This window comes from Manihot esculenta, chromosome 9 (genome assembly GCF_001659605.2).
Source record: "Manihot esculenta cultivar AM560-2 chromosome 9, M.esculenta_v8, whole genome shotgun sequence".
NCBI classification, from domain to species: domain Eukaryota; kingdom Viridiplantae; phylum Streptophyta; class Magnoliopsida; order Malpighiales; family Euphorbiaceae; genus Manihot; species Manihot esculenta.
In genome coordinates, this window is record NC_035169.2 from 31472916 (window position 1) to 31498929 (window position 26014).

Sequence of the window (26014 nt, forward strand, 5' to 3'; positions counted from 1 at the left end):
TGGCTAAATTATGCTTGATCAATGTCGCTCATTTCAATACGGAGGCCCTGCAGATTCCCGAGCTCGATGAGGGAAGGGCAGTGGAAGCCATGCAAAAGGGGACGACCTCTGCCGAGTTCTTCGGCTCATTAAGCAGGAAGCCTCCGACCTCACTGGCCGAGTTGATGAAGAGGGCTAAGAAGTATATAAGGCAGGATGACGCCTTAGTGACAAGCCGATTCGCCAAGGGAGTGGCAGGTAAGGAGAAAACCCCGGAGGAAAGGAGGCCGGAGAAGCAAGAGAAGAGACATGGCAAAAGGCCTGAGCCTTACAGACAGCCCTGGGAGCGAAGGGACCAAAGACCTCTCCCTCCCTGGGTCTCAGAACAGAAGTCACTCCCTCCGTGGGTTCCAGAGAAGCCGACTCCACTTAATGCCTCTAGAGCCGAAGTGCTCATGGCCGTCCAAGACAAGGAACTCTTTCAGTGGCCCAGACCCTTGAGAACGGAAGCCGACCAGTGAAATCCTGACAAATACTATCAGTTCCATCGTACTCATGGCCACGACACCAATAACTGTTTCCAGTTGATCACGGAAATCGAGAGGCTAATAAAAAGGGGACACCTGAAGAACTTCGTGAAGAAACCAGAAGGACAGAGACCCCAGCCCAATCCGGCAGTCCAAGCGCCGAGGAGAACGGGAGCTAACCCCGTAAACGACGGGTCCAGTGGGACCATCAATATGATCGTCTGAGGTACAGGAGGTCGGATGAGTCGAAGGGGGAAAAAGAGGAGTAGAGAGGGAGAAAGCAGCAGCGCTGAGGTCATGCAGGTCGTCGTACACTCTCCGACGGTCATCACTCTCTCCCCAGAGGATGCCCAGGGTGTTCAGATGCCCCATGACGACGCCCTTGTCATTGAAACTGTCATTCACAACTATAGGGTAAAGAAGATCTTAGTGGATGACGGGAGCAAGGTGAATCTGCTACCTTATCGAGTCTTCCAGCAAATGGGAATCCCAAAAGAACAGTTGGATTCAGAAGTCTTGGAGGTCCGAGACGAGAAAACAGAAGCCAGGACAGAGCCAGTGGGGGAACTGGAGATTTTTCCTTTAACAAAAGCAGAAACACATAAAGTCTTTAGTCTTAACGCCGGCCTCACCAAAGAACAGAAAACTGAGGTCATGGCCTTGATCCGAAGTCACGCGTCAAGCTTCGCCTGGAAGCCTTCTGACATGCCCGGAATTGATCCCGAGGTGATAACCGATAAGCCGAACGTCCTCCCCAAAGCCAGGCCGGTGAAGCAGAAGAAGAGGGTGGTAGGAAGGGAGAAGCAACAAGCCACCAGGGAGGAAGTGCAGAAGTTAGAAGAGGCAGGCTTTATTAGGGACGTCATGTACCCGCAGTGGTTAGCTAATCCTGTACTAATCAAAAAAGCCAATGGCAAATATAGGATGTGCATAGATTTCACTGACCTGAATCAGGCTTGCCCTAAAGATTGTTATCCCCTCCCTGATATTAATAAAATGGTCGATTCTACTGCCGACTTTGATTATATGTCGTCTTTGGACGCAATGTCTGGTTATCATCAAATCCCAATGGACAGGTCGGACGAAGAAAAGACCTCGTTCATAACAGAAGATGGGACTTATTGTAACAGCCCGGACGTGATCCCCGGCACTGTTACCGTTCATGGCCCAGGGCTATCCCTCGCCTGGCCTCTTGCCACCTCGGGCTTTCCACTGGCGTCGTGAACAGCTCTTAACATCCATTCACCCTCACGGGTTCCTGGCAGGATTTGTCCCCTTGGGTTCTTGCATCGAATGCATCCTTCCCCAAGTGGATTTGGCCCAAATTTCCCTTTGGAAATTAGGTCGCCTCCCCCACTACTCGAACCCTTGACCTCCCACTTTAAGGGAATAGTCTGGTGAGAAGCTTCGGCAGCCGAAGGATGCCTTCACAAGAGGGTTCGGCGGCCGAAAGTTCCTTCGGCTGCCGAAGCTTGCCCCCAAAAGGAGACTTTCGCCTCTGTCTGGGAGTTTCGGCCGCCGAAGGTGCCACCGAACCTGCCTGACTTTCGGCTCTGGAGGGACTTTCGGCCGCCGAACCTGCCGCCGAAAGTGCCCTGTCCAGCCTTCCTTTGCATGTTCTTGCATGGATGTTTTGAGATGTTTTAGGGGGTTTTTGGGGGATGTTTTTAGAGTCATGTTATAGTATGTTGGTCCCTCATTTGAGTCCACCTGTGTAGGTTTGGACCCGAGGAACCGAGGACCCCAGAAGTGAGTCAGTTGCTTCAGTCAGTGTCAGAGCTAGCCAGAGGTGAGTGGAATAACTCCTATGCTTTTAAGTAAATAAATCAGTTTTGAGCATGTTCATGCATCACGGATGCCATGTGATATTAAGGTTAGAAGTGTGCTTGACCATAGTATATTGTAATCCCTTGTTGATACATGATCTTAATGTTTATGGATGTCTATGTTTAGCCAACTCAACGCATGTTATGCCACCCATTGGGGGCATTGAAGAGATCCCACAGAGGGGTCAAGTTTATGTTTATGTTTATGTTCAGGGCATGCACAGGTTGAGTTTGGTGTATGATAGAATGTATGAAAGAAAAGTTTTAATTTTTATGTATGTTGTTGATCATGTATGGGATTAAACAGGTTTACAGGTTGCATGTCAGGCTTGCTACGGGTCCCGACGGCCTTAAGCCGACCTGGATCCTAGCGCTGGTAGCGGTCCGATTTTCGGGTCGTTACACTTATTGCTATAGAGCCATGCCTTTCGGATTGAAAAACGCCGGGGCAACTTACCAAAGACTGATGAACAAAATCTTCAAAGATCAGATCGGCAGAAACGTAGAAGTTTATGTGGCAGATTTGAGGGAGGTATCGGAGTATTAGATCAATACAGAATGAAGCTGAATCGAGCGAAATGCGCCTTCTTCATCAGAGGAGGAAAATTCCTGGGATACATGGTGAGTGGGAAAGGCATCGAGCCCAACCCAGAGAAGGTAGAGGCCATATTGAATATGCCAGAACCGACCTGTGTGAGGGACGTCCAGAGACTGACCGAGAGAGTAGTGGCACTTAATCGATTCATGTCGAGGTCGGCAGAAAAGTGTTTACCATTCTTCAAGAAGTTGAGGAAAGTGCCAAACTTCGAATGGACAGAAGACTGTCGAGAAGCCTTCAAAGAACTCAAAAGCTATCTCAGCTCGCCTCACGTGCTTAGTAGTCCCATAGAAGGTGAGGAACTTCTGATATACCTGGTAGCCTCTGAACAAGCAGCTAGCGCCATATTGGTAAGGGTGGAAGAAGGAGATCAGAAGCCTATTTTCTATGTTAGCAAGGTGCTTAAAGATGCCGAGGTCAGATATTTGAATATTGAGAAGATAGCATACGCTCTACTATTGGCAGTCCGAAAGTTCAGGGTTTATCTGGAGAGCCACCAAGGATTAGTAATGACAAATCAACCCTTGAAGAAGATTCTGCATAGACCGGAGACCTCAGGCCGGATGCTAGCGTGGTCCATTGAGATTAGTCCTTACTGCCTAGAGTATCGACCTCGAACAGCTATAAAATCTCAGGCCCTTGCTGACTTCATAGCAGAGTGCACATTCAGTGAGGAACAAGGAGAATCATCTTCAGAAGTATCGGGGAAGGAAAGAAAGGAAGAACTCTTCCAAAAGTTCAGCTGGAAGTTATATGTAGACGGGCTTCAGGCGCCGGAGGCAGCGGTGCTGGAATAATACTTAAGGGGCCTGGAGAATTTAAGGTTTGCTACGCCCTACGCTTAGAATTCAAAGCCTCCAATAATATGGCGGAGTATGAAGCCCTAATAAACGGGATGCTGGTGGCAATGGAGGTAGGGGCAACCAACCTCGAAGTAAATAGCGACTCACAACTGGTGGTCAATCAGATAACTGGGGCATATCAGGCCAGAGATCCAACCATGCAGAGCTACCTGGCGAAAGTAAAAGCTATAGAGGCTGAACTCATAGATCGGGGAGTTACCATCAAATTTCAAAGAATACCTCGGAAAGAAAATGAGAAAGCAGACCTGCTTAGTCGGTTGTCCAAAAAAGAATTAGAACAGCTCCCCGATGAAGTGTACATACAGCACATCCATACGCCTGCTTTTAGTAAAACAAACACGGTATTGCAGGTGGAGCAAAACTCGACTTGGATGACCCCATACCTCGAATACCTAGAGAAGGGAAAGCTCCCCGAGGATAAAGACGAAGCCAGAAAGATAGCAGCTCGTGCTGCCAACTACCAAGCAGTAAGAGGGACCTTATACAGAAAAGGGAAATCCAGCCCGTGGCTCCGGTGTGTGAGCCCGGAAGAGGCCATAAAGGTGATGGAAGAGATACACAGGGGAATGTAAGGAGCTCACGAAGGGGCAGGGACATTAGCCAATAAAATATTCAGACAAGGGTACTACTGGCCCACTGTTAAAAGATGTAGAAAGATAATATTTGTTGTTGTATTTCATAATAAAGATTACAACCTATTTATATATAAAAGACGGTATCTAAACAGGAAAGAAAATCAAGTCTATAATTATACAATCCCTAAGATTAAGCAACTAACCCATTTATCAATATATACTTCCTATATTAATATATTTACTTCCTATAATCTATAGCACTCCCCCTCAAGTTGGAGCATAAATGTTAATCATGTCCAACTTGTTACATATGTAATCAACTCGTCCCATACAACTTAACAGACACCGAATTTGTAAACTCAACTTCTTCCAATAATTGACGTACCCACAAAACTTCATAAACGGTTTTTTGTCATGACTCGACATTTAGATTCAGCACTAGAACGGGAGACCACATTTTCTCAGCTTGGTAAAACGCCTTACTGTGAATAGAATTTCTAATCCGTGAACAGTACTCGTGACTCGTGAACAGTACTCGTGAACAGTACCCGAGAAACAGTACTCGTGAATAGTACCCGAGGAACAGTACTCGTGAACAATACCCGAGGAACAGTACTCGTGAACAGTACCCCCGAGAAACAATACTCGTGAACAGTACCCGATGAATAATTCCCGTGAACAATACTTGATGAATAATTCCCGTGAACAATATCTGATGAACAGAGCCCTAAGTCTCCAAGTGTTACCCTTTATGGATAACCCAAATGAACATAGACCTAAATCTCCAAATGTTACCCTTTATGAGTAATCCAAATGAATAGAGCCCTAAGTCTCCAAATGTTACCCTTTATGAGTAACCCAAAATGAACAGAGCTCTAAGTCTCTAAATGTTACCCTTTGTGAATAACCCAAATGAACAGAACCCTAAGTCTCCAGATGTTACTCTTTATGAGTAATCCAAATGAACAGATCCAAATGTTACTCTTTATGAGTAACCCAAATGAACAGAGCGCTAAGTCTCCAAATGTTATCCTTTATGAGTAACCCAAATGAACAGAGCCCTAAGTCTCCAAATGTTACCCTTTATGAGTAACCCAAATGAACAGAGCCCTAAGTCTCCAAATGTTACTCTTTTATGGGTAACTCAAATAAACAGAGCCTTAAGTCTCCAAAAATTACTCCAAAAGTTACTCCAAAAGTTACTCTTTATGGGTAACCCAAATGAATAGTATCAAAAAGACGCCTTCACCCAACACCCAAACGGCAAACGAATCATAAATCTGACAAGGGAGCTACAAGGCGACTTTGGCATCCTCTCTAGGTGAACGGTGAGAGATAAATATTATCCTAGATGGATAACACAAAAGAACAGGAGTCCTGAGTCTCCAAAAATTTAAAACTTGACGAGAGAAAATAAATCTCTACAAACCTGGCTCTGATACCATGTAGAAAGATAATATTTGTTGTTGTATTTCATAATAAAGATTACAACCTATTTATATATAAAAGACGGTATCTAAACAGGAAAGAAAATCAAGTCTATAATTATACAATCCCTAAGATTAAGCAACTAACCCATTTATCAATATATACTTCCTATATTAATATATTTACTTCCTATAATCTATAACAAAAGAGAAGCAGAAGAGTTTGTCCGAAGATGCGACGTATGCCAAAGATTTGCTAACGCCATCAAAGTCCCAGCCACTCCTCAAGCCAGCATATCCAGTCCATGGCCATTCTCGCAATAGGGAATAGACATCCTGGGACCCTTCCCCAAGGCCACGGGGCAGAGGAAATTCGTGGTGGTGGCTGTAGAATACTTCTCAAAATGGCCAGAGGCGGAAGCAATAGCCACTATCACAGCTCGCAAGATGATAGACTTCGTATGGGGAAACATCATCTGCAGGTTTAGCATACCGAGAGTGCTCATATCTGACAATGGCAGACAATTTGATTGCAGCACCTTCAGAGCATTTACGGCGAACATGGGCATATGGCACAAATTCTCCTCCATAGCCCATCCTCAAACTAATGGTCAAACAGAGGTTACCAACAGAGCTATCCTCCAAGGATTAAAGAAACGGCTGGATGGGGCAAAGGCGAACTGGGCAAAAGAGCTCAACAGTATCCTGTGGGCACTCCGAACTACCCCTAGAGCGTCCACTAAAGAAACGCCCTTTGCACTTGCTTACGGCACAGAGGCTGTAGTCCCAGTCGAGCTGCGAATCCCCACTCATCGAGTCCAATTTGTTAACGAGAACACTAACGACTACAAATTAAGGAACAACTTGGACGCTCTCGAAGAAATTAGGGAGGAAGCTCAAGTCCAAACTGCTGCTTATCAACAACGGGCAGCCCGTTACTACAACCAAAGGGTCAGGAAAAGAAGTCTAAAGGTAGGGGACCTAGCCCTAAGAAACTTGGAAGCTACGGGAAAAAGAGCGGCAGTGGGCAAGTTGGCACCGACCTGGGAGGGCCCATTCAGGATAGCAAAAGTGGTCAGGCCAGGAGTATACCGAATTGAAGATATGCAGGGAAACCCTGAGCCCCATGCCTGGAATATCCAGCACTTGAAGAGGTATTTCCCTTAAAATATTTGTAAAGAAAGATATTGTACTCTGAAAAGCACAAATGAATAAAATAATGCCATTCTAAATACAATGATGTTATCTCTATTATGAATGTCACTTCTCTTTGAAAAAGAAAGAACATAATATGAAGACCTTGAGACATAGAGACCTCAGAGGTAGAAGACCGGGATCCCCAAGATCTCCCGGATACAAGTCCAGGATCCCCAAGATCACCTGGCAATGAAGACCCTGAGACATAGAGACCTCAGAGGTAGAAGACCGGGATCCCCAAGATCTCCCGAATACAAGTCCAGGATCCCCAAGATCTCCTGGCAATGAAGACCCTGAGACATAGAGACCTCAGAGGTAGAAGACCGGGATCCCCAAGATCTCCCGGATACAAGTCCAGGATCCCCAAGATCTCCTGGAAATGAAGACCCTGAGACATAGAGACCTCAGAGGTAGAAGACCGGGATCCCTTAGAACTCCTGGGAAAATAAAGAAGACCGGGATCCCCTAGAACTCCCGGAAAAACAAAATAAAAACGGCCGGTGAGGATCTTAAAAGACCTCCCGGAGCATGAAGACCGGGATCCCCTAGAACTCCCGGGCAAACAAAGAAGACCGGGATCCCCTAGAACTCCCGGGAAAACAAAATAAAAACGGCCGGTGAGGATCTTAAAAGACCTCCCGGAGCATGAAGACCGGGATCCCCTAGAACTCCCGGGAAAACAAAACAAAAACGGTTGGTGAAAGTCTTAAGGGCCTCCCGACGCAAAAATTCCCAATATCATGTGCAGGGACAACTCATAAAAACACAGCTCCGATCTCACGCGAAAGATGAGTCCTAAGCTACCAATGAAAAACCAGATTCCGACCTCCCGAAGGAGCTCGGGGCACCAAAGCGAAAAAAGCGAAATTCCAAACTCCCGAGCTCGCGATACAAGAAGCATCACAGACTGTAAGCATAAAAGCCTAAGCACAGGGCAAGGAACCGAGCTCCCAAACCAAGTCCAACCTCACAAACGAGCTCGGGGCACCAAAGCGAAAAAAGCGAAATTCCGAACTCCCGAGCTCGTGATACAAGAAGCGTTACAGACTGTAGGAATAAAAGCCTAAGCAAAAAGCAAAGAACCGAGCTCTCAGCTCGGATAGCCTCGCAATGTGCAACACTCAAGTAGAATGAAGCTAAGTATAGAGGAAATAACAGAGAACCGAGCTCCCTCTATGAAAAGGCCCATAAATGCAGGAACATATAGGAGGATAAACGAGGGTAAAGGACTGTGCTCACAGCTCGAGTCAGTTTGCCACGAACAAACATTTAGCAAGAATAACCCAAGAAGAAGGAAAACGACAAAGGCCGAACTCCCCGTCCCAGTGGAGCACGCAGATTAAGTTGCACCACCTGACGAAGGATCACCGCGAGGAGGACCAGACATCCGAGCTCACAACCAGAAAGCAAAGTAAAATTGTAAGACCCCGCTCGTTCAGACATCGAAATTCCTACCGTCCGGTGGAATCTCGGGTGTCGGATCCTTTTGAGGGGTATGGCAAGGGTTTTCTAAAAGGTTTTCTAAAATTTTTTTAAGGGTTTTATGGTTTTGAAAAGGAAAGGTTTTGAGTTTTGAAGAGAAAAGGCCAAGGAGGAAAAATCAGAGGTTCGGCCGCCGAAGGTAAGTTCGGCCGCCGAACATAGAAAGGCTTCAGGAGCGCCTTTGGCCTCCGAAAGCTTTGGTGGGAGCAAGTCAAGGTTCGGCCGCCGAAAGTGAGGTTCGGCCGCCGAACATGCATGAGTTTAGGGGGCACGTTAGGCTGCCGAAGGTCTTCGACCAGGCCACCTATAAAGGGCCCTCAGATCGGAAATGGGCGAGTTTTCTCCCCATTCTCGAGCTCAGGTGAGTTTTTGTCCTCCCTTGGCCGTTTTCATGTTTTTCTTCATCTCCTTCATGTCTTTCATGAGTTCCATGGTTATTTTGAAGAGTTTTAAAGTTTGGATCGAGGTTTGGAGAGCTTGGAGCTTTTGGAGCTTGGATTCTCCACACCTCAAGCTTTGGGTCGCACCAGCCCTCGATCTTCAAGAGGTAAGTGTAGATCTTTGCTTTCCTAGTGTTTTTATGAAGTTTTATGAAGGTTTTAATGTTTGAGTATGGGTAGATATGCATGTTTAGGCTTTTGTGGGTTTTATGCCCAATGTATGTTATGTGATGTTGTGTTGAGGAGTTTTAAGTTAGTTTCTTTGCTCTCTTTGCTTGAGGGAGTGTGTATGCATGCTTGGGAGAGAGTATGTGAGGTTTGGGGTTGTTTTGTGAGGTTTGGGAGGCTGGTATGCACGAAGGCTGAGTTCTGGATGAACTCAGGTTCGGCCGCCGAAGGTAGTTTCGGCCGCCGAACATGCCTATGGATGCATGGTTTGGCCGCCTAACCTTATCCCCGAAAGTTGAGTTGTGGCTTGAAAGCAGACTTTCGGCCGCCGAAGGTAATGTTCGGCCGCCGAAAGTGCCTGACTTTGGTCTCTGGAGAGAGGGTTCGGCCGCCGAAGGTGCCGCCGAAGGTACCCGAGTTTCGTCTCTGGAGAGAGGGTTCGGCCGCCGAAGGTGCCGCCGAAAGTGCCTGTCCAGCCTTTTCATGGCTGTTTTCTATGCATGTTTCAGTGATGTTTAGAGGGGTTTTTGGGGAGTTGCTTATGAGTTGTTAGAATGTGTTTAGTACCTCATGTGAGTCCATCTGTGTAGGATTGGACCTGAGGAGAGGTGTCTAGCTTCAGTGCTAGTTGACCCTGAGTTTGTTGAGCAGTGGCTTCAGGTGAGTAGAACTAAACCAAATCTTTTATTTTAAGAAATCTAATGCCTAGAGCATATTCATGCAAAGCATACTCATGCATCATGTTTATATGTAATAGGATGATTGCACTAGTTTCACGAATATGACGCATTGCATAAATTGCTGTGTATATGATGAGATGGGTGGACCAAGGCGACCTCAATAGCCCGCAAGTCTGTCATTGGGTCTTTGTCAGTCGGGCGAGTACACGTAGGAAAGCCCCATGAGAGCTCCTTCGGGGCCAAGTTTTGACAGAGGGAATGTTGGGGTCATGTCTAACCCTGAGGGGAAGGACGTTTCGTGAACCCTCTAAAATCCCCCGCGAGAGGAAGAGATTGCTAGCGTGAACTCAAGCGGGAGTGACATGTTTGTTGTGCAATAGTTGTGATGTGTTGCACTTCATGAAAGCATGAAAAAGAAAAAGAAAAAGAAAGAATAAAATGAAATGAAATAAAATATAAATAATATAAAGAAATAATAATAATAATAATAATAATAATGATAAAATGAAATAATAAAATTATATGTTTTCTCTGTTTCTACTCACTGGGCTCTTGTAGCTCACCCCTTTCCCTTAATCCCAGTTTTGCAGGGCCAGAGTAAGTAAGCCAGAGTTCAGTCAGAGTAAACTATGGGGAAAGAAGAGATTCAAGCATGGGTTGCCATGTTTGGTTGTAATAGCTTAGTGGTGTTTTGTTTATGTATAAGAGATGCTTGTATGTATATGTTTATGGAGATAGTGATAGTTATGTAAGGAAGTTGCTAAAGAGATGATATGTTATGTAATGCTATGTATGTTTGTAGGCTTGTATAGTTATGGACATGATGATATATGGACATGATAGATGGACTTGATGTATGGTCCTTATGGATATAAGGGATATGAATGAATAGAAAGAGTAATGAGCTTAATGTAAAGAGATAGAGCCAAGTTAAGAAAAGTATATGCATTGTGGTATAGAGTTGTGCTTTGTCTAGTGTTGGTTAGTCCCTTGGTTATGCATGATCTTTTTGAAAGGCAATGAAATGTTTGATAAACGTTTTCATATTGTGTGATATGCTTTTCAGGATGTTTTCAGGGTAGCCAAGCTTAATGATTCTCCATTGGAGTAGCCTTTATGGACTCCAGAGTGGGGATGAGTTATGAGAAAATGCATGCACGAAGTTAAGCTTGGTAGGAAAAGAAAGAACAGTTTTCAGTTTCAGACCATACTCAGGGTGAGCCTGGGATATGGAAAGTTTTAAGTTTTATGAAATGTTTGATCATGTATGGGATTATACCTAGAGTTCAGGTTGTATAGAGGCTTACTACGGGTCCCGGCGGCCTTAAGCCGATCTGGATCCTAGTGCCGAGCAGTTTGGGGCCGTTACAGAGTGGTATCGGTTTCCGGGCTGTTACAAAAATCGCCTAAAAGGAAGCCATGCAAGTACAAATAAAGTACATGGATTTACTCCCTCACTATTCATGTAATAAATACTGAGGAAGTAAAGGGGCAATCCGAGGAAAATCTAATGGCACGAAGCAGATAAAACTTCAGCTTCAGTCCCTGTCAAGACAGAACTAAAGGCAAAAAGACGAGCCCTGCTCATCATCACGATAGGTACATGATTTGACTCATTATTACTCAGCAAAGGCTATGCGCCCGCGCTCACATTAATAAAGTAACAAGGATAAAAACTTGTAAATTGAACGCCTTGATCACTGTTAAAAACAGAGCTCGTAAGTGCGGCTAACCCAGCTCGGAAAGAGCTTACGGATAAGAATGCCTTGTGAAAAAAGAAAAGTTTATGAGTTAGAGACTAAATCCCTGGTTAAAAATTTCAGCCTTGATTAGCTGAGAGACAAGGGATGAAAAACGATGTAGTCAATTCTTTACAAAGTTTATTAAGCATAGCTTAAGTGTTTTTTGTCAAATCTTTAAAATTTAAACAAGTCAGACTGTTTAACAGAATAAGTAGTCCGGTGAAGTTGAAACAGCAAGCAAAATAAGTAAAAATAAAGTTTCATTAAAAGAAAAGTACATTTATAGCATGTTACAAGTGCCTACTCCACTGAAGAAAGAGCTGTCCTCAAAGGACTTACACAACCAGAGGCGCTATTATCTACCCTGTTCCCCTCTTAGCTCGGCGGACTCCTTCTACTCCCTTAGAGGTCCCCTACTCACCAACCGAACTCTATCTCGTTATTATAGGAGAGCTGAACAAGTTGATCCCCATAAGCATCTCTCATTGTTCCGTCATAGGCAGGCTTCCTATCGCCCAAGTGTGATGCACGATACACTCGAGCAAGCCGAGGAAAATTGGCGAGGCATTCTGAAGAGCAATGGAACAAGTGAATGTTGCAAATCTACACACATACTATGTGGGACTAATTTTAGCAGATTACCCTTGCTAATATTACGTGTGTAAACAGCATCTTGTATCTCATAATAAGCCTCAGAAACCATGTTATTCCATGAGTTTGAGTCAGGAGCAGACATCAGGGGCACCACGAGAATCCTCTCCTCCTCCCCGGGAAAAAGAAAGACAGGAGCCGATCTTCCGGAAGCCTAAGACTTCTTCGGAGCACGAACCAAGACAAACACTTTGAGGAGAATAGGACACTTGCCTCCGACCTTCTCCGCTACACCCCCGTCATCCACGAAGCTGGGTTCCCTATCCTCATTAGTCGGACCGACCTCGGAGGGGACCCTATAGACATTCCTCACAGAGGCGATCTCAGCCCGACTAGCAAGGGTCCTCATCTCAGCTATGAAGGCCTCAGGCCTCTCTCCAGAAGCATCGCCAAAAGACGGGGCAAGCTTCGCTGTCGTCAAACCGGAGTCCTCGCTCGGCCTTGAAGCCCGAGAGAACCTGAGAGCTTGAACAACCAGCACGGCTGAAACGGACTTGTCAATACTTGGCCGCCTTAAAGATTCGGCACCGCGAAAGCTCGGCTCCGGAGCTCGGGCAGGAGCAGGGAGAGGAGGCCGTCCGGACGACCTGGAAAACATGATTTTGGCGACTTGTCGAGTAACCTACCCCGCCAATCGCCCCATTAGGAAGACATCTGAAGCAGCGTTCAAGCTCCCTATGGGCGGCGTAAGAATCTCAGGGGGCTTAATCCGATTCATCTTTACCCCCAAAGGCCGCAAAAATCACAAAAGCAAGGTTAGAACAGACCCCCATGAAAGACAGAGCAGATTCGAGAGAAAACATGAAGAGAGTGAAACCAGGGGCCAGCGTTCGAGAAACAATCCCGAAATATTGGAAAACCCCGTTGAAAGAAGGAGATAAGGAAAGGATAAACCATACCTCTTCCACACGACAAAGAAAATTAAACTTGCATCTTTCTGGAGATCGATTGAACCAGAGGGAGGGGAGTCGGAAAGAGGGATCCCTTTATCCCGATAAGGAGCCTGAGGCTGAGAAGGAGGTGTTATTAATATATAGCCGGAGGCTGAGATTTTAATGTGAGACAGGACGACGTTATACTCTAGGTTAGCGGCATCAGAATCCTTAAAGGCTATTCACAAGAAAGGAAAGAAAGCGTACCTGGAAGATATAGGCAGGAAATTGAAGACAGCAGTATGCACGAAGAGCGGAGAAAAGCTAGAAATAGAAAAAAAAAACAGAGAGGATTTAAAGCTACAAGTGACAAAAAGATGAAAGGGCGTTATGGAGCAAGCTGAATTCAAACAGGCGCGGTCATAATGATTCTTGATGTTTACCCCCTCGACAGTTGGGGCAATAACTGCCGAGAAGGTAAAGGGGCAATTGATGACCGCTGGATTTCTCCACCCCGGTCAGGGGCCAAGCCCTCGATCACGGCCCATCGCTCGGAGGCCCATGCGACCCCATTACGAACAGGTCCAGCCCGTTCGAACCTTGATACAGGGTCCATATGGATTTCTCAACCAGGCCGACCCAGTTCCCATTGCCTCTCAGGCCGGCCCAGCCCTCACTGCTTCTCAGGCTGATCCTCCTTGGGCTCAGTCTTATTCCTATCTCCCGACCCAGCCCGGAATCGGGAAGAAGGCCCCACCTTCAGCCTTGTAGACCCGTCCACACACGCACGAAGAGAATCAGGGGCCGTTACGCATGAGACAGGTACCGGATATCCTCGTACAATCGTATCAATATGGCAGAGACAGGTGGTCCAATGATAGCCGGGCCATTGCACGTCACTAGCATAGGAGAAAAAGAGATAAAAGGAGGATGATCCTCTCCTAAACTCTAAATTTTTCATTATTTCAAAAACCTCTGTAAAACCCTATTTCTCTGGATCTCAGATCATCAAAATTTATTTATTTTTTTATTAAATTATCTAACAATTAGCTATAAAAATAATATTTTCATTTTATTTTCTTAAATTTAAATAATCTAATCTATTATTTATAAAAATAATATTTAATTTATATTTAAGTATTTTTAAATTTAAATTATCTAACCTATTATCCATTAAATTTATATTTTTAAAATTAAATTATTTTTTAAAATTAAATAGTCTACGAAACTCATTAATTAACAAAATATTATTCATAAAATACTTTTATTTATAAAAATTTAAAATTAATTTTTTGAAATTTAGTTAGTTTAATAAATAATTTCAATTATATAAATAGATTAAAAATTAATTACATGAAATAATTATTTTTTAATAATAAAAATGGTGTATAAAATTAAATTACATAATGAATGAATAAAAAATGGCATGTAAAATTAAATTATATCATAAATGAATAATTTAAAATAAAAATTATATATTGGAGTTGAAATTTTAAAAATAAAAAATAAATTTTTTGAATAAAAAAATAAAAAATAGAAAAGATAAAATAAAATAAATAATTAAAATTTAAATAAATTAAATAGTATTCAATACAGATAAAAATTTATTTGATAAAAAAATTAAAAAATTAATTTTATAAAATATAAAATATTTTAATTGAATAATTTTAAAATAAAATTAACTTATAAATTTTTTAAACATACAAAAATTTAATTGTAATTTTTTTATTATATATAAAACTACCTAAATATCTTATAAAATTTAAAAATTTTTAAAACAGCCCATAGACCATTCACTCCTCTCTAGATCCGTCGTCGGAATTTAGCCATTAATAATCAAAATGAAAAGATCACAAGTCTTAAAAATACAAATCCACTCAAAATTATTTTTTAATTATATTCAAATTCTACTTATCCCTAATTATTCATGGCTGGTTATATGTCACAAGCATCGCAATGCAGCCCGAACATTATTATTATTATTTAATTTTGTGTACGGAAATTCATTGGTGTTTTCTGGAATTTTAAAGAGATATGTGTCAAAAGAAGAAAGAGCGGAAGCTACGGTTGCAGCGACTGGCCTGCAGCTGCCAGATTCAACGGCCTCACTCAAGGAGAATTGGGCGTACGACTTCATGGTCCACCGACACCTGTCGCCTCATATAATCACCGCAATGATTCCTCAATCCATTTTTGTCAACGACTATGTGTTTTTCTATGATATAATTATTTTATAAAAAATATTCAATATAAATATATAAAATTTTATCAAAAATATTCAATATAAATATATAAAATTTTATGTAGATATATTTATAAATATTAATCATATGTTTTTAAGAGCATAAAAAGAATTTCAAATTTTAATTAGTAAATTATTTAAAAAATTTAAGATCTGATGGACTAATTATTAAAAAATTTAAAATATTTTTGATATAAAAAAATTAATTAATAAATTATTTAAAAATTTAAAAAATTAACTAATAAATTTTTTAAAATTTTATGAATTAAATAGTAAAATATTTAACTGTAAAATTAACTAAATAAATTTTTTTTATACAAGTAGTAATTTAATGGAAAAAAAAAAAACTGTATACCAAAGAAGAAAGCTTCCAACTTCACTTACAGATTTGAATCATGTGAATGTCAGCTGAACATAAGATCCAAACCTTTTATATGGTAAATCAGAATTCTAATTGGGCCTAAATTCTGAATACTACCAAGTTAGACAGAGGGAAGAGGACTGTGATTGAATAGAAGAATAAAACTCACATGGGGATGGTGGAGGAGTGAGTGACAGACGATTGATGATGATGGTGCGTACTACAGCTAACATTCCTCTTTCAGAAGTGGATGGCAATTGCAAAATTGAAAATGGCATTGGCCTTGTCGGCTACATGTTTATAATTACATCAGCAAAAGGGACCCCTTTGCTTCGCCGAAAGCCACCCCACCCCCTTTCACAGTATTTCTCAATCAAATGCATGCTTATCATTTGGTCTCCTTTCTTGGATAAGGGTATTTTATAGGGTAAATGGCTACATTAAAATTCATTAATTAATAATTATTTTTTTATTTTATAAAAATGGTTGATGTAATTAAAAATAAAAGACTATTTAAAATTAAACTGAAATCATTCAAGAAAATTCAACCCGATATAAAATATGCATGGTAGAAATGAAGAGGAGGGAATACCTTTGGATTCACTGAGGTTGATTTCATTACCACTTGCTATGAGAATGGCTTTGTACATCAAAAGCTAAGAAGGCCTGAATAAATTAAGCCAGAGCCCAATAGCAAAAATGACATAGATCAAGCTTCCATTTCTAAAGGCCTATCAAGAAACCTTTGCAGCCCTCAACCACAAACCCAATTCAATTCTATTCATTTTCAATTAATCAATTTACACACCCTTTTTCTCCCTTCTATTTCTCCCAACTTGAAACTTGAAATTTTTTTAAATTCTAATTAAAAATTTAAGGTTTTAACAAAAATTTAAATTTAATTTAAATTAATTAAGTTATTTATATAATAAAAATAATAGTATATATATGGAGTGTGGTTGTTTTTTAGATAATAGGCTTATTAAAAATTTAAAAATCAAATATTAAAAGAGATAACAAAGTTGTTTGACAAGATATATTATTAAATTTAATAAATAAATTTGAGTTGACATCTATGATTTTTATTTTAAGTTATAAAATTGATTTTATAGATAAACATTATCATAAACTAAAATTAAGAGCTTAACCAAAAAAGTTATAAGCAAATATAGTAGTGGATAATGTAATTGAAGAAAAAAGGATCATAACATGGGGGAGATTCCTTTTCTTAAAAAAAAAAAAAAAAAAATCATTTTGAAGTATTGGTTGCAAATCACTCAAATTATTAGAATGAAAAAACATCACTAAAGAAATACTCACGTGTAGTAATTAGGAGTGAGTATTTACTCGATTTGGTTTAAACGGGAACAGAATTAAATAAATTAAAAATTAAAATTTTGGTATTTATAAAAATCGAATTAAATCGATTTTAATTAAAAATCAAACTGAATAGGTCTTATTCGATTCGATTTAATTCAGTTTGATCAATTTAATATTTTTAATATTTTAAAATTTAATTATTATTTATATTATTAAAAATAATATATTATTATCATTAATCAATTTGATTAATACATTATTATCAAACTGAGCTAAAATAATTAAAATTTTTAAAATTAAAAATTAAATTAAATAAAAATAAATAAAAAATCAAACTGAATTTTTAAATTAATTATATTCGATTAATTTTTTTAATTTAAAATTAATACCGATAAATTTAATAGCAATAAAAGAAAAACAAATGAGATCCATCGGTTCTTAATTCAATTTATTTTCACTGCAGTGTCCATCGAAATCGAAATATTAGAGCCCTTATGTACTAAATTGAATGCAGTTAATCGGAATTTCTTAAATGTTTAAAATGAGAAAATCATATCCAATTTCCACATTATAAAGGTGGCCCACCACCTAAAACGACTCAAATTAGGACAGCACTATTGTTCACTCACAAACAGTGAAAATTTACTCTTTACGATATTTAAAAAATTAAAAAATTTTATAAATGAAACTACGCATACACATGATAAAGTTGAATCTATAACAAAACTTACAACATTTAACATCTTCTTTGGGTTCATATTAATGATATTGTGAGGAAGCAGTGTGGGCAATGAGAATCCCCAAAAACACATTTTTCTCCACTATTGCAAAGTTAGGTTTGCTCAATCTCTTTGTCTAAGGCATGATTTGATTGATGGTTTTAATAATCTAGTATTTTAAAAGTCTTTTAATGATGGCTTTTCATTTCTATTATTGGTAATGTTTATGCTAATATTTATAACTCATCTCTTCTGCAAGTAAGTGCAATAAAGGAAGTGATAATTTTAGCTAGTCTTCTTTTTTTTTTTTTTTTTAAATTATATTATAAAAAAATAAAAAAATAATTATAAAAGTTTGTCGATAGACTATCACTAATTCAATCATCAATATTGATAAACGTCTAATAATTTATTTTATTAATTTATTTTATAATTTAATTGATAAATTTTATACATTATGTTTTTAATTTTCTTATAATATTCCAGACTTGCATGTTATTAGCAATTAAGTGGAGTCGGGGTATGTTTCCTTTGGCTACTCATATCAATTAATGTTGAGTTTAGGATAAGAACAAAATTCATTTTATTTCATAATTTTTATTTATTTTATATTTGTTAAAATATATATTTTTTATTAATTTTTTTAATTATATTTATTTTAAAAATATTAAATTTTATTAAATATTAAAAATATTTTAAAATAAAATAGAATTATAATAATCAATTTATATTATAAAAAAATAAATAAAAATTATAAAACAATAAAAAAAATAAAAATTATGGAACAGAAAAAATATAATTTAATATTCATATTTATAATTAAAAACTTTAAATCTTAAATTCTTCATTTAGTCACAATTTTAACAAAAAAATCAAATTAAATTTAAAAGTTACCGGTAGATTATAAAAGAGTCCCTAAATTTTATCTAATTAATAAAATAATCCCTATTTGAACTTCATTTTAAAAAAAGTAAGTTTAGGAAAAAATTACCGTCAACATCTTAAAATTTTAGGAAATCCCCTAGCTTGTTTCTATTTCAAAATTATTTAATTATAATATTTATATATTTAATAAAATTAAATTATTTAGTCTTTATATTAAAATTTTTTTAATTGTTTTAAATATTTATAATATTTAATGCTTATATTTTTTATTATATGTATTATTTAATCACTGTAATTTAAATATTTATGATATTTAATACGTTTGATCAATGCAAAAAATAAATTAATTAATAATTTTTTATTAAAAGAATTAAACAAATTGATTTTATAAAATATAATGATATTATTTTTAAATAATTAAGGACGGACTGATAATTTCCTAAAAACCCTCATAGTAATTCTCATTGTTTATTATATGTAATTATTTATTATAGATGAACTCTTATTCTAACAAATATAGTATAATAAATTTACATATAAAAATATTTAGATGTTTATACTCAGTATTATTATAAATTATGTGCATATTATATATTTTTAAATTCTCTTTTTATTGCTTTATAACCATCAAATAATTATATCCCCTAATTTCATACCTTCAACATTGCAAATATTGGTAAAAATATAAGTTTCTTTTATCACATTAATTTAGGGTTTAGAGTTTAAAATTTATAAATTATCAGCTATTAAGTCGATAATTCTACTATTACAAACATAATAGAAATATATTGATTTGTGTCTAATAATGATAATTTTGTATCGAGACTCGATCTGTTCAGAAATAGACAAATCTCGATAATAAATCAGGTGTTAAAGTATTTGAATTTTTTTTTTCTCAAGTGTAAATACATAGATTATTTTAGTCGACTCTCGAGTAGAATTAATATTGAATGCATATAAATTCATATACTATAAATATATAAATTTCATATAAAATTCAGTACCATTTTATACTAGGATATATATATATATATATATAAACCTAATTTAATTAATTTTTTTCCTATTTTATTCTATTATAACTGGACATTTATAGAATCGATTTATTTTATATACCAAAGTAAAATATATTTACTTTTTAAGTATAAAATTTAAATCAAGAGATTTTGTTAATCAAAATACAAAACTTAAGAAATAATATTATAATTTATTAACGATTTTTTAATTTTAATTTAATTATAATTGTGATTAATTAAAAATATTTAATTTTATTATTCAAATTTAGAGTTTTGGTTAAAAATGAAAAAAAAAAAATTCTGTCTACCAGCTTATAAAAATATCCTATTTTTATAGTGACTAAATTTTATTATTTATATTAGATTAGATACAAACTCACAAATTAATTAGTTTCAAATTGTTTCGCAACGAGATTATTAGTTATAAATAAGAAATTTACAATTTCTATTGTAGTTGAAGTCTTTTTTTTTTTCTTTAAAAAAACAGCTAAGAAAGAAAAATAAAAATTCCACAATTATACTGATTTTTTAAATTTTTTATAATTTCTTTGAGAATTTTTTATTTTTTGTATTTAGTTTTTGGAAATATCTAAACAGATTTTATTATAAGCTAAGGGAGAAATGTAGAAAGTTCCAGGCTGTCGCTGGGTCCTACTCTGGCGAAGTTTTTGGCTGGCCATCCTACAGGGATCCGCTTTGCTGTTGGGCACTCAACAACCGAAGTTAGTTGCAAGTTAAAATTTCAGTTATAAACGATCAGTATCCACATGTGAACCGCTTTATCTTCAAGCAAGACATGCAGCGAATAGAAATGTGCCACGTCGTCAGATTGAACTGTTAATTGGCCAAATTTGGCGCAGAAAATGGGAACGCCAGCATATTATTAAACGGGAGCAAGCAACTGTAGAAGTTCGTTTCGTTGTTGGCCAAGGCTGAGTTGTCAAACTGATGTCTTAAAAAATTAATTAAGAAAGCTCATTTATTGTCGTAATCAAATCAAATACCTTGAATTTCTTCACTTTGATTTCTTGTTTATCCAATTTTGCCTCGTTGCTTGATTTCTAAGAAATATGTCCAATTCCGACGATACAGCGCCCAAAACACAATTCGAGTCGTCTCCGTCGGCACTTCCCCCACCGATGGCTCCTGAGGTGGCCGGTGCCGACACCGAGGCAGGAACGGGATTCGGGATTGGGGCAATCACTAGGCGATGGAGAAGGGAAGCGATTTTGCAGAGAGGATCACTGGCTTTGAGAGGATTGGGTCTGTTGTTCTCTTTGCTTGCTTTTCTTGTAATGGCCAGCAACAAACACGGCGATTGGAAGAATTTTGACAGATACGAAGAGTACAGGTAGCTTAAATGGAGTTCTGGAGATATATAGTTTGAAATTCTTATTTGGGATTTAATCTGGTGTTTGTTGAATTGGCATGATTAGGTATTTATTGGCAATAGCAATACTTTCGACTCTGTACACGGGTGGACAAGTGCTGCGACATATTCATGAGCTTTCAACCGGAAAATTTTTGCTTCAGCAACGGACTTCTGCTATGGTAGACTTCTTTGGTGATCAGGTTAGAGTTTTCCTCTACACCTTTCATATTCTCTCTCTCTCTGTTTTTGCTTGGTAGCAGAAAAAAGAGGGGATAAGGAAAGAAAATCCAGGTTGGATGTCATCTTTTTTCTCTTGTATTGATGGATATTGGACAGTGTAAAGGTCAAACATTCTACATAGATTAAATTGCCCGAAGATGAGGATTTCTTAATAGAACATTATGGAAATTTTTTCTGTTTTTGTACAGAAGTTTTGAACACTTTCTAGAATGATGCTGCCGTGATAAACATAGGAAAGGTCTCTGGTTTGACTAGGCATGAGGGCCATGACTACTCATATTAATCACTGTCTTGCAATTTCTTCATTGCTTCTAGAATAATGTCCATTAGTCTGCATATGGAGGCCAGGCTTTGAAGCTACAGTTTCATCTTACAATTGTTAGAGACCAATAAGAAATAGTATCAAATACATACCTCTTAGGCTCTTAATTGGGTAATTAATTTGAGCTTTTGGCATGGTGAAGTTTGAGGCATCAAATTTATCTATATAGTCCCGTAGTATAAATGTATAGGGTTTCATGTGGGTCCTACTGCTATTTTGTAGAAGCAGCAGTCTAGACAAGTTTTTTCCCTGATTGATTGCTTTTACACTGTCAAATTGTTAAATTGTGGAGTTAGTTTTATTTGGTTTCAACCTTCAAATCGAAGGAAGGGAGAAGGAAGCAGGGTATTACCTAACAACATATACTAGTTGACAAGTATGTTATACTAAAATATTTTTATTTCATTTTCTTAATCTTTTTGTGTGGGGATCAATTGTAGACTATCTCCTACTTGTTGATATCTGCGGCTTCTACAGCAGTTCCCTTGACGAACAGGATGCGGGAAGGTGCAGATAACATATTTACAGACGCTTCAGCAGCAGCCATTAGTATGGCATTCTTTGCGTTCTTCGTACTGGCTTTATCGTCTATGGTTTCAGGATACAAGTTATCTACTCAATCTTACATATAATTTAGGCTTGTTTTTTGGCTTCTATTCTTTATTTGTTGATTGCTTATCAGCAAACTTCTAAATTCAATGAAAGTAAATTCTACATGTGTGTATGTTGAATACATAGAGAGTGATGTAAACAACATACCCTTCTTTTATTTGTATTTAATTATTTTTTTGGGTAGTTTCCTTTTATCTGAAGAAAGCAGTTAAATGCAAGTAAATAAAGAAGAAGAAAACTCAATTCTAGAATTCTTATCCATTCAAATGAGATGCTAAGAAAAATGAACCATTTAGGTTTCTGCTGGATTATTGGATACTATGACAAATAGAGGCCTATGCTGTCGAGCTTAGAAGGGCCTCAAAACAAATGAAAAAATTATAACTACGTCTATATTACACTATTACAAGCATATCTAATTCAAAAGTGTTTCCTGAATCCTAACTTCTGCCTGCCTGTGGTGTTAGCTTTTGTCTTTTCAACAGAGGAAAGAGTCGAAAAATGAGTCATCCTTTGGTTCTTCCTTGGCTCCGGAGTATGCACTCTGTGTTTGGTTCATGTATGAGCCGCTTGGCTTCCCATAACCTGAGAACCCAATGCTCCCTGGACCCTGCAACATTTCCTGCAGGGTGAATGGAGCTTGACTTGCTGATGTTGGTAACCTTGTGCTGTTTAGCGAGCTTGGATAATTTGTGTTGGTTGTGACTGAGGGTCTTATTGGGATGGGCATGCTGCTGGGGTTACCATTGGATGGAGGTCTGTTGGATGCATAGCCGCTTCCACGAGCCGCTGGAACATCATGGTTGTGCTTCCCTTCGTAAGTGGTGATCACTGCTCTTGTGTCGTGCGACGCTCGTTCGACATGTTTTCGAACGGGACAACCAACTGACGTACACTTGTAGTAGCTCCTGCAGATTCCAAAAATTAACACAATTGCCGACAATTAAGCAACCAAGTTGATAACATTTCATGAACAAGATATTAGAAAAAAAATTTCTTCACTGATTTACCTTGGATTGGGATTTCCCTTGACTACTTTCTGTCCATATTTCCTCCATCTATACCCATCATCAAGTATGTCAATATCACTTGTTGTCTGAACCACAATCCTAGGTTCTCTAACAGTCCTGCTCCCAGCACCCAAAATGCCCTCATTTTCATTCTGTCCCTTGCTGCAAGAACATGAAACAGTAATAATTAAACCCATTGGCCAATTACAGGCACACAAGTGAAAGCAATTATAAAATATACATCTTTTATCCAAGCTTACTATCTTTTGGCTTCAGGTTCATTTTCATCGTCATCTCCACCTGAATTACTAATTGGTGAGCTTTGTTCGAATTCGTCATCTCCCATCGAAATTGAAGAATCCTCCTGCATGTTGACAGACTCCAATGGAGCAACAGATTGATCTGAGATTTCTAAGCCGACTCCTGCAGAAGGTTGCATAGACTGAGAGGATGATCTTGTAGACTGAGGCTTGGGATGATTGTGGCTTCCTTTATAGACTATTTCAGTAATCTGTCCATCCAAAGATCTCTCTACCTTTTTCTTGGTTGGGCAATTTGGATAAGTGCACTTGTAATAACTACGTGGATTTTCACTTCCTTTAACCTGTTTCTGTCCGTACTTCCTCCAGTTGTATCCATCATCTGACTTTCTTTGCTCTCTCATGTATGGAGCTGGTTGATTGTTGTAATGATTGTAACTGAGTTGAGAAGCAGTGTTATTTTGTATGGTTGATTGGATTGGAGCCATTTCTGAGGAGAAATACTGCATTGGTTTACATTCTGATTTTACAACTCCTCCCTTGTCTGATGAAAAATCTGTTTGCTTTGTGGGTTTGTTAAAATTCCATGATTCCTGTTGCTTTTTCATTGACTGCTCCTGTCATGTCATAAATTGCATGCATAACAGATATCAGATGTTAGCTATTTTCCCACGTTTCCACTGAATATTAATTACATACAAGTAAATGGTGGAAATTTTTTTCATTTTTTTCTTCTGTCTCTATATATTTAAACTATTTATGCATACTTAGTTTGCCAGGCAATTGTTTTATATTCTACGACTGCTTGATTACTTGTTATTAAATTACAACAAAATGTTTACAAAGGAGTTGGTTAAACATGGCTTCAAAGAAGTATACAAAAAAACAGAGAGATGCCTGTTGAATCATACCACTGGGATAAAGCTTGAAGAAGATTGAAAGAAGGATGAAGATGTGGGAGCTGTTTGGGTTTGAAAAGAGAAATCAGAGAAACTTCTCTCTTCCCCTTTAACACCTCTCTGATTCTCACTAAAATTATTCCTCCAGTTGAAACTTTGACCAGCAAAAGCCCCAGTGATTGGAGAAGGAAAAACCTGAACAAACATGGCATAGCAACAACTTAATAAAATTAGAAGCAGACCAGACCGGTTTGTTTCAACCCAGAAACAAGAACATAATGTAACTTACATTAGAGGTGGAAAAAAGAACAGGCGAGTCCAAGAGCTCAGCTGGGCTTAAATCAGGAGGAATGGCCAAATAAGTAGAAGGGGAAACAGGAGGAGGAGAAAGAGGTAAAGAAGAAGGTGTAAATGATTTGAACTTTGGGATTTCAATACCAATTGCATCAGTTCCATGGTCATAAAGTCCCCAGCTAATACTGTCCATGTCTTTGATATTAGTCGAAAGAAGATTGGTGAAAGAAGAAGAAGAAGACGACGACATGAGAAGATGGGTCGAGAAAGAGAAGGTGGGTTGAGAATTTATATAAGTATTTAAGCCAGAAGAAGAAGAGGAAGAAGAAGAAGAAGAAGCCATGAATAAAAAAGAGGAAGATGGGTATTAGAGAAGATAAAGGCTCATGGTGACTTGGTGAGGTTTGCATTAAGGTCTTTCTCCGTGCTTCTTCTGAGAAGCTAAAAAGCAAGTTTGACCGTGGAAAAATATTCTGGTCAAAGCTTGTGGGTTTGACCGGACTTGCCCTTTAGTGGAAATTGGCGGCTTAACTCAGCTTCCTCAATCTCTTAGCCTGGTGGCTAGCTCCAAGGTTAGCCACATGTCCTCGGACCCTCACTCGCTTATTACATGTGTAGTTGGACCCACCTTCCAGAATCAGGGCTCCACCAATTATATTGTAATCATTTCTATTTTTTACACAAATGAATATGTTTGGTTTATTATTTTCTTTTAATCGATAATTTTGCCCTCAAACAGCTAATTTTAAAATTTTATAATTTTTTAAAAAAATTATTAATAGCTGATATGTCTTATTAGTTGTCTTTTTATCCGCTCTAATTTTAAAATTTTTTTCGCTATTGAGATTTTATTTTGTATTTTAAATATTTATTAATTATAAAATTTTCATATTAATATAAATTTTAAAATATATTAATAAATTGTTTATACTTATAAATAAATATAAATATTATAAAAATAACTATATTTATCTTAATTTTTTATTTTTATATAATAAAAATATAAATATATATAAAAAATAAATTTTATTTTATTAACTATCGTATTATTAAATTTTATATGTATTATATAATTTTTAATAATAAATAAATTATATGATATATATCTTATTCGTTATTTTATATATACATAATTTATGAAATCTTTCAAAATTTTCAATTGTAATTAATAATTAATTATCAGTTATCGATCATTAGTTGTATTTATAATTAAATCAAACAGTTTTTTAATCTCGCTAAAAATTTATAATAAAAAATTATTTATTTTTAAATAATTTTACTCCATGTATACGCCGTGGGAAAGGCAATATATAATTGAAATGCGGCAAAGGATTATAGAACAAGAAATTATAGAGTAATCAATGAGATGCCATAATTTTCGTCCTGAATTTTTTTTTAAAATTTTGTTTTAATGTTCTTTTATATGAAAATATTG

The 26014-nt window shown here is 37.6% G+C and overlaps 2 protein-coding genes across 3 annotated transcripts; one reads left to right on the forward strand and one right to left on the reverse strand.

The window, feature by feature from the left end:
* Window positions 1-20429: 20429 nt before the first annotated feature.
* Window positions 20430-22308, forward strand: LOC110622986 (CASP-like protein 4B1). Its single transcript, XM_021767776.2, has 3 exons — window positions 20430-20921; window positions 21007-21142; window positions 21945-22308. Exons 1-3 carry the CDS (start codon window positions 20641-20643, stop codon window positions 22134-22136), a joined length of 609 nt encoding a protein of 202 aa, XP_021623468.1. The 5' UTR covers window positions 20430-20640; the 3' UTR covers window positions 22137-22308.
* A 51-nt stretch (window positions 22309-22359) lies between these two features.
* LOC110622985 (probable WRKY transcription factor 33) lies at window positions 22360-24969 on the reverse strand. 2 transcript variants are annotated; one of them, XM_021767775.2, is made up of 5 exons: window positions 24575-24969; window positions 24298-24480; window positions 23387-24003; window positions 23127-23288; window positions 22360-23024 (listed from the first exon to the last, which is right to left on the reverse strand). In XM_021767775.2, exons 1-5 carry the CDS (start codon window positions 24920-24922, stop codon window positions 22595-22597), a joined length of 1740 nt encoding a protein of 579 aa, XP_021623467.1. In that variant the 5' UTR covers window positions 24923-24969; the 3' UTR covers window positions 22360-22594. The 2 variants fall into 2 exon arrangements, with proteins under 2 accessions (XP_021623467.1, XP_043816156.1); XM_043960221.1 differs by lacking the exon at window positions 24298-24480 and having other exon boundaries at window positions 24575-24968.
* Window positions 24970-26014: the final 1045 nt, after the last annotated feature.

Excerpts from the sequence above, each read along its gene's own strand:
- LOC110622986 (XM_021767776.2), top strand. The coding sequence starts at position 20,641 with ATGTCCAATTCCGACGATACAGCGCCCAAAACACAATTCGAGTCGTCT. Across the intron at positions 20,922-21,006 it reads GACAGATACGAAGAGTACAG|GTATTTATTGGCAATAGCAA; the intron begins GTAGCTTAAATG and ends TGGCATGATTAG. Across the intron at positions 21,143-21,944 it reads TAGACTTCTTTGGTGATCAG|ACTATCTCCTACTTGTTGAT; the intron begins GTTAGAGTTTTC and ends GATCAATTGTAG.
- LOC110622985 (XM_021767775.2), bottom strand. The coding sequence starts at position 24,922 with ATGGCTTCTTCTTCTTCTTCTTCCTCTTCTTCTTCTGGCTTAAATACT. Across the intron at positions 24,481-24,574 it reads TTCTTTTTTCCACCTCTAAT|GTTTTTCCTTCTCCAATCAC; the intron begins GTAAGTTACATT and ends ATGTTTGTTCAG. Across the intron at positions 23,289-23,386 it reads GAACCTGAAGCCAAAAGATA|CAAGGGACAGAATGAAAATG; the intron begins GTAAGCTTGGAT and ends ATGTTCTTGCAG.